The 8,899-nt window shown below is 39.4% G+C and overlaps 3 protein-coding genes across 4 annotated transcripts in view; 2 read left to right on the plus strand and 1 right to left on the minus strand.

Moving 5' to 3' along the window:
* Positions 1 to 8,899, plus strand: part of LOC134820951 (uncharacterized) — an 88,102-nt gene that overhangs the window by 45,855 nt on the left and 33,348 nt on the right. The window lies entirely within an intron of this gene.
* Positions 1 to 8,899, plus strand: part of LOC134820948 (CAAX prenyl protease 2-like) — a 44,000-nt gene that overhangs the window by 8,655 nt on the left and 26,446 nt on the right. The window lies entirely within an intron of this gene.
* Positions 3,275 to 4,821, minus strand: LOC134820950 (uncharacterized). Its single transcript, XM_063831619.1, has 2 exons — positions 3,846 to 4,821; positions 3,275 to 3,649 (listed from the first exon to the last, which is right to left on the minus strand). The coding sequence occupies exons 1-2, from the start codon at positions 4,147 to 4,149 to the stop codon at positions 3,564 to 3,566; spliced, it is 390 nt and encodes a 129-aa protein (XP_063687689.1). The 5' UTR covers positions 4,150 to 4,821; the 3' UTR covers positions 3,275 to 3,563.

Below are 8,899 nucleotides of genomic sequence, written 5' to 3' on the forward strand. Positions count from 1 at the left end.
GTGTGACTGGAAAAAAAGTGCAACATATTTATATACTATGTTTTTAATAAATGAGTTGGATTCGCGCATGGTAAAAATTGACGATTTATTTGACCAATGTAGCGCCGCGCGCATTAACAATAAATGAATCCAGAAAATTGCGGAAAATAACTTTGCGAAGGAGGAACATCACTGTAATTAATTTACTCATGGCTAGCGTCGCGCGCAGCATAACAGACGCTTCCAATACACATAATTATAGTGGAGTGGTCTGTATTGCAAAGGAGCAGACTTTTGTCATCAACGTAGGACCGTCGGGCCACCTCATATATCCAAACCCGATTACTTATTCCCTACGATCTTTTTGCCTTCGGCAAGAGTAGGAAAAAAAACTGTCTGTATTATAGAAATTCGTATCGAAATAAACAGTAAGTTACAATGACATAATTTTGTATTACACAACACACAATGAGTAAAAAATAGCCAACTTGTAATTTATAGTTTTGTTTTGAAACCCCACGGTGGAGGTTGGCGTGTGCCGCAATTTATTAATCAATGGTTATTACATAAATGAAATTATAGAAGTCACACTAAAATATAATAATGTAAAATAAAATATATTAAAATAAATGCCCTACTAAAAGTACTATATAACTAACGGTCTGCAAAACTGGTTGAAGTCGCAATTTGTAAACATGCTAATTACTATTTAATAATAATAGATAAAAAGTTTTGCGCGGCAGATGTAAATTCGGCATTGCATAATGGCAGTGAAATTAAAATGATATGTTGTTGATAAAAGATCATGGTCATTTGTCGCGAGTGATCTTTCTTTACGCGTTGTCGCTTACTAACTCGGTGTTGTAGTCTATCTGCGAGCGCCCTTCTCTTTGAGACTTTCTTAGCCCAGGTATACTATAAAGTAAGAAATTTGGCCAATTTTCATCGTCTCCTGAGCTTTGCAGCTTGAGGAGTTCGCGCTTAGCTGAATTTTTAAAGATTTCAATTGAAAAGGTAGAACTTGGAATAGTTATATCCTTACTTTGTTTTGTAATAGAGAGCATGGGTCCTTTGAAGAAAAGAGTATTTCTAAATGTTGGGCCGTTGTAAGTTGTGAACCAAGAAAGGTTATGTTCGTATGTGGAATTATAGGTGGGAATATCGTGAGGGAAAAGTTCTTTGATGGATTTAGGGAGAAGGCTTGGCATGTTCCTTACTTTGTGTAGTAGAATAAGAGCGTTTTTTACAATGACGCTATGGACTGTTAGGATATTATGCAATCTAAACGCACTTTTTGTGTGCTCCGGGGGATTGCCGTCTTTATATCTATAATTTACATATCCTGACACAACAGCTCTAATTCCCTGCTTTTGCTTGGTGAACAGAGATTCAATGTGACATTTTGAGGCAAATCCCCACACTAAAGAACAGAAATTTAGATGGGATTGGATAAGGCTTTGGAAAATGTTTAGGCGGGCTTTGATAGGTAGAAGGTGCTTTAGCTTATACATAACTCCGAGGTAGCGACCCATCTTTATTCTAACTGCCGTAATGTGTTTTTGCCAAGTGAGCTTTTCGTCTAGGATCACTCCTAAAAATATTGCTTCAGTCTTACGTTCGATTACAGTGTTGTCAATGGACAAATTAAAGCCGCTGAAGTCGATTCTTTTTCTAGTGAAAATCATGTAACACGTCTTTTTTACATTTAAAGATAGCCCATTAGCACCTGCCCAATCTACAAGACGTGAAATTAGCTGATTAGCTTTTAATTGTATTTCTTCTAGGGTGGTTCCACTAATTAATATGTTTGCGTCGTCGGCATAAAGGATGAACTTTGCAAAATCACTAATTCCAGGTAGGTCGTTTATATAAATTACAAATAAGAGAGGTCCTAAAATGCTACCCTGAGGTACGCCGTAAACTATGGGCATGCTAGAAGAGCAAGTTCCGTTTAAAGTTACGTATTGAGATCGATTACAAAGGTAAGATCTAAACCATTCGTGCGCGACTCCCCTGATCCCACAATGGTCAAGCTTCTTAAGTAAGGTCTCATGATCAAGCACGTCAAAGGCTTTACTGTAATCGAGCAGGAGCAGTAGGGAAATTTGTTTCTTATTCAGAGAGTGTAGTATAGAATTTTGGGCATTGAGCAGTGCATGTTCGCACGATCTTCCTGGCCGAAATCCGTATTGATTTTCGAAAAGAGAATCGTTCTTATCTAAAAATTCTAAAACACGAGCATGCATAAGTTTCTCATAAATTTTCGAGAATGATCCCAAAAGAGAGATCGGCCTATAATTAGCTACTTCCAATTTTGAACCACCTTTGTGGATAGGAACGACTTTCGCAGTTTTTAGAGCATTTGGGAAGGTACCACTGGAGAACGAACAGTTAATGACATTAGCTAGTGCCCTGGTAAAGTTTTCGCAGCTGTTTGCAATTTTCAATGGCTCAATTTTACAATCGAGTGTGGACTTGTTCTTAAGCCCTGATATTATCTTTTGGACTTCACCGAGTGATGTAGGCTTAAGAAACATCGAGTTACTACACGAAGCCTTAAGAAAATGCTTGAAACCACCTGGGTCAAAGGTTCGACGGGCAGCGATTTGCCTCTTGATACTGGCTGCAATACCGGAGAAGTAGCCGTTAAATTTCTCAGCGACTGCCAGATCGGAGCTTATAATCGTGCCATCGTCGTCCTTCAGACGGGATAACTCTATCCTTATTACTTTACATAGTCGTACTTTAATAAACTGTGTTAATTTAGAGTTAGTGCTGCTACACGGACAAGGTCCGGGAAGAGGACTAGATCTTCTAATTAGGATAATCGGGGGATAATTACCAGTTCCCAGGGAGTGATGCGTCATTAGTAAACAAATGGTAAAATTATTATTATAAAATTTAATTATGTACAATATGGTAGTTATGAAGATGTAAGATAACTTGTAATATTATACCGCTGAGAAGTGTTTATATCAGGATCTTAGCTTATTTACTATAAGTACACAGTCTTACTATAACGTTAAACTAATCTATATCATAGTATAAGTACAGATAAGATGGTTTATTGTATCTTGTATTGTATTGATATTTTGTGTAGTATCTTCAGTATGTGTGATACTAGAGACAAATATAGAGATCTTCCTGTAACATCACTGTACCACTATTGACTGAGAATTTAAATGTTGGATTGATCTTTTATATTTTAAATCATGTTGGTGCGTCACATTTGACATTTGACTTGTTATTGACCCAGATAGGACAATTAATATTGGAACTCGATGAAATTCGTCGCTGAAGAAAAAATTTAATCTAGAATTGTCACAGGAATCGTATTTAAAACAATACACTAAATTGTTAAATAAAAACGTTGCCAAAAAATGCGTAATGAAAATTAAATTTTCGGAGTAAAAATGATGTCAACAAGATTATAGCTGTAAAGATCTATTGATTAACGTAACACTGTTGTAAAACTAATAATTCAGAAAGCTAACAGATTAATTAATTTCCCAGTTAAAAAATGTCTGTAATTGTTCTATCAGTACAACAGTTAAATCTGTGTGTGAAATCTTCCTCAAGAAGAATCAGTCATCTCCGCAACTCTTCCCGTCGTGGAAGAATTTAAAGTGAGAAATAAACCGCTCCGTTACCGTTGCGCCTTCAAAATCACCTGACGATATTATGATATTAGGATAAATTGATAGTGTAAAATGTATTCTAAAATTTAATATACAATACAAAGTAAACTTTGTTAACCAAAAAACACTGCACAGATAAATATCTTTAAACTAAATGTTATTCACAAAACAAAATAACAGCTTGTAATATGAACAATGAACATGATTACAGGCTTATTACAGGCTTACCTAAAATTGTCCAGGCTTGTTTCAGTTCTGTCACCAACTCCACGGAGACCGTCCTGTTGAAGAACTTTTCTCCTCGTAGCAGGTCCCACTGGCTGAACGTTGTTCCGTTCCCCTGTTCACATTCACAGTCCTCTGTGCTGTTGTTTTCTTCCTCTCCATCTTCCTCCTTTGGTTCAGGGGTGCAGCCTACGTCAATCTCTGTTACATTTCCTGATTTCTCCTCAAGAAGCATGTCTTCCCATTTCAGATACCTACTTCGTCCGTATTTCTCTTCTACTTCGGAACAGAGACCACCGTCCGCCATTTCTTTCACTTCAGCAGCACTCAGTTCTTTATCAAACAGGTTCACCTTGAACAGTTCCCCACCAAATGGCTATTAAAGTTACTTCCGTATGAGTCAAACTCATTACCTAGCACAACATACCCGTCTAGACCGACCTTTCTACCAGAGGGGGTTGTGGCTGATCCTAGAAGTAACCCATCATAGTACATACTAGCTGCTCTAGTAGTGAGACTCCACGTAAGGCAGACATGTCTCCATGTTCCTAGCTGGTCAGTTACCTTGCTCCTCATATCTACATTAGTGCTCAACGTGTAGAAATTCCGTTATCTCTTAGGCGGATCTCCTCATTATAACCAGATGTTCCGTAAGCAAACCAGAACTTTAATTACCAGACAGTATCTTCTTCACCCATCCGCACAGCGAGTAGGATTCTTGCACCGGTTCCATTCTTGGCTTGAAGAGAACGTAGTCCTGGTTTGTTGCTCCGAACTTTAATCCCCTGTAGCGTCTTTCTACCAGTCTTTGTCCGGGCTCGTCGACAGATGACTCCGCAGCGAGGAGTAGTCCGAGTATAGTGAGAAGAGTAGAGAAGCACAACATGGTTAACAACTGTTCGAATGTGAGATCTCCTCCCGAATACTTGGATTTATAAACACACAATAATCACATTATCAGACGATAGTTATAGGTTTTTAGTTTTGAGTTTTGAGTTTTGGGAGTTATACGCACAAAAATCCCGTCTCCGATAAATTGTTATTTATTAGTGATAACTATAGCGGTAATCATGGTGTTTAGTTTGTTACGTGTTACTTCGGAGCCAAGATTATTTCTCTCTGATATGTGGACTATCCATGATATTCACAACTAACTGAATTTATTCTGCTCGCGACTAACATAATAGCAAACCGACAAAGTGTTTGCTGATCTTCCTTGAACGGAACTTTATAATAACGGCGCAGACCTCCTAATAACAATTAGAATTCAAAAGTCGAAACAGCCTCCCATTTTGGTTTTGACTCACTGAGTAACAGCAAAAAATAAATCCTCTCCATTTAAAGTCAGCCAACACAACGCGACCAAGATCTACTCCGTGAAAGGTACCTTGGATTTATAAATACAATATCACCTGATTGTTGTGTGACGATAGTTATCGAGGTTTTTCTTTCGAGCTGACGATAATCCAGTTGGCAGAGCTGTGGTCTACTCAGTGTTATGTTTGGTTATACCGAGCTTTATTATTACCTTATATAGACATAAAGTAAGCTGTATATATCCAGACAGCTCCTTCTCGTGACTCAACAGATTTTGTAATATCGCAGTTTATCATCACAATAATACAGTAAATCGGTATAAAATGTAGCTACGTTATTTTGCTAGAGAAAATACTTAGTTTTTATAGTAAATAGACTCCAACATACTGAAGTTCTAACAACATATTATATCCCACAATGTTAACAGCTTTACTGGGTTATTTAGTATGTAGTAGGTATTGGGGGGGGGGGGGGGGGGGGGGGGGGGGAGGGGGGTCTTTATCAAAAGTCCCTCTGATAGAGGTGAGTGAAATCTATCAGCTGCTTTTCGTCCCCCCCACCCCCGGCCTCCTTAATAGAAGTGGTTAATTACCTACAACGGTCGTTATTCTCACTTAAAACAAATTAGTAATTAACATTTGCGTTAAATGTACAGAGAAAATTCATGTTCTTATTCGATCCGGGCTTTTACTCGATTGCAAGTGTTCCTTTGAGTGCTGAGTTTCATCGCGGTCCAGATTTCGGAGTCGTTTACACGACTCCATACAAATATTATGGTACCATGTAGTTCTACTACTTTAGAGGTACCGTGTTTCCTTCAGATACTAGGTGACAGAGCTAACAAGACTTTTTGCGATATATGGCTTCAATGGTATATTTTCTTGTGTTTCACATTGCACATGATCTATTTGGCCACAAATTGTTCCTTCTGAGATGTAACTGAAATAAAACTTTGTTTTGCCTGTTCCTTAAGAATGGTCCATAACACTACAAAACAACTCCAGTTGTTGGCATCAATGAAACACGTTCATTTTGGTGTATTAACTGGTCCTTCAACCAACCTCTCAAATTGTCTTCTCATAATTGATCTGCCTTTATTGAGCAGTCCCAGGGCCCTGTTATTTGAGCACAATACGACTGGGTTAAGCAGCGAATTAACCCCCACAGAGAGGCCCAGAGTGGCTGGCCAACTGTACCAGTACATGAAACTACTCCCATACATCTGAGCATAGTCCAGTCCCTGCCAGGACCTAACATGGAAGTACATGTAGTTGAGCAGAACGGGCACGTTGCAGACCCAGTAGAGCAGGGTGAGGAGCAGGATGGTTTTAGTAGCCCTGCTGCTCCGGTGGTGTTGTCGCTTGGTGTGGAGCACCAGGAGGGAGGCGATACAGGAGACAGTGACAGGGAGGATGGGGAGGAGGAGTTGGACCTGGTTAGCTGTCATCTTGAGGTGCCAGTAAGGGTTAGTCTCGGTGATGTTCTCCTGACAGAGAGCAGAGTCTGGGAAGTAGTGGTAGTCCGTGTAGCCGGTAGCCAGTAACGGGACCACACTTCTCAGCACCAGGAACACCAGGTACCCTGCTACTGAACCCAGGATACACCGCCACCTCACTCCTCTCAGTGGTCTCAGTAGAGTGTAAGTCCGGGTCAGGGACAGGGTGGTTACCAGGTAGATGGAGAGGTAGGGCAGGACAGTCCAGGTAACACCCCATATCTCACAGAACAGCTGGTTACCAAACAGGATGGGAGCACGTGACATCAGCAGGGACATCATGATAGGGAACATGCTCAGACATATCAGGGTGTCTGTAAGTGAAATGCACAGGAAGAGGAGTCGAAACATACTTTCTTTTCGCTGCTTCCCAGGCTGATCCTAACTGGTATGTTCTTAAGGTACTGAGCAGCTACCGGAATGTTGCCCATAATCCCAAATACCAGGACGATAATGAGCAGGATTCCACAGAGGATGTCGAGGGTGCTGTTGGGAGTGTGGTCGATGGTCCGTGTTGTCACCATCTTCTCGAGTCCTACCTTGTGCTGCCCCTATTGTATTATCATTTACAGTTTTACTAACATGGTAAAATGATTTACAAGACACAACGTAATGTTAACAGAGACTTGGGAGAGGTGCTTGATTAATCAGAACTATAAATAAATCGTAGTCTTTAAAAGTCTCGTAGCATGATGAAATGAGAAGAAACGAAAATAATCTGCTAATGTGTGCTATATATATAATATTAGTATAGCGCTCATATAATATGAATAGCTACTGAGTGCCCAAGACTAACCATGTCAGAGCAGTTCTAAAGAGCAAAATTAATTAATTGGAGCATTTATTACATGCTTCGACATTAAAATATTCCCAACAAAGATGTACATTCAAGTCGTTCAAGCGGAAATATCAAGATAATGCATTGCTAAAATTTCAGTTTAGAATTTATGGACAAATGTTAGTATTTAAAAAAAATAAAGTGGTCAAAGGTATAACCTACTATAAAAGATGAAAGATCCTATATCAGTCTTAATATTTAGTACTTTAATAAAACCTGGCGGACAAAAAGGTCGTGATGTAAGCCTAGATTATCCCGTTAACTAACGAATTATAATCAAGTAACGCTAGGTGTCAATAACTACACTGTGGTTATAATAATCATGAAGTAGCACTGGCACGGTTGTCGCTAAGTATTGATAGTTCGTGAAAGTTACTAAAGTAATGAAATCTACATCTATCATTATATGGAGTCTACTCGTATACTTTACTATGGTATGAGGGGTCGTTCATATTAGGGACAAGAGAAACGCCATTATTGGACGTGAGGAGAGTGAGGACTCCTCAAACTACATTAAATTAATTCCTTCTGTATTTATTACGAAAGCCGTTTTTTGGTCATAGACCAAAAAACTGCTTTCGTCGTTCACATATTACGTAATCAGCCGAGGAGGGGGGGGGGTTCCAAATGCTTACGGTTGCAGGGGGGTAAAATTGCTAAAATATTGATTACGTAATGTGTGAACGACCCCTAAGCTAGTTTTCCCGTAGCCGTAGCCATCGCCTATAAATTAAACTAGCGTCAGCTTCCTCAAACCCCTCCTCAAACCCCTCCCTCCTACTTAAACTATCCCTTAAAATAGCACATCAAAAGTCGCTAAATAAAGTTCCTTTTAACCACAAAAAGCAATGTATGAGGGATCTGTTCAACAGGACGATAGTACAACCCTTAAAGACCCCATTTGTCGGCTGGTATTGAAATAATGTAATAGCTATAGCACAGTCGGGGTGCAAAACCATATACTGTGAAGGGATGGTGGATAGAAGCCCCTAAGAGAGCCCACGTTCAATTCTATGATTTGATTGAACTTCTGTCGTTTGCTGAACTGTTTTCAGCTAATTTCACTTCACAGCACAGCAAGATCGATATTAACGAAGTGTGTTCGAGTTGGTCTACGTCTTAGTCTTTAAGTTTGTACAAAGCTGATAATCCTCAATATGTACTCAAACAAGTCTGTTTGTAAAACGATTAATTTGACATAATATGCAACAGCTGCAACAATCTTACTAAAAAATGAGCTCCTCACTGAGCTGCAGAAAAGAGAATCAGTGCTCTTAATCATGGCAGATACTCGAACATCCCTGTGATCAAAGACAGTGTGTCTAATCCAAAACAAGTCTAGGACTCGAGATTGTGGAGGTGAATCACATGTACTCTGTGTACGTGATCAGCACTTATAACAGAGAG

This window comes from Bolinopsis microptera, chromosome 9 (genome assembly GCF_026151205.1).
Source record: "Bolinopsis microptera isolate Bmic1 chromosome 9, MBARI_Bmic_1.0, whole genome shotgun sequence".
Lineage (NCBI taxonomy): Eukaryota > Metazoa > Ctenophora > Tentaculata > Lobata > Bolinopsidae > Bolinopsis > Bolinopsis microptera.

What these genes read in the sequence shown, in the direction of transcription:
- LOC134820950 (XM_063831619.1), bottom strand. Translation starts at nt 4,149, where the DNA reads ATGGCGGACGGTGGTCTCTGTTCCGAAGTAGAAGAGAAATACGGACGA. An exon ending in ACAAGCCTGGACAATTTTAG is followed by an intron (nt 3,650 to 3,845) that starts GTAAGCCTGTAA and finishes TAATATCGTCAG; the next exon opens with GTGATTTTGAAGGCGCAACG.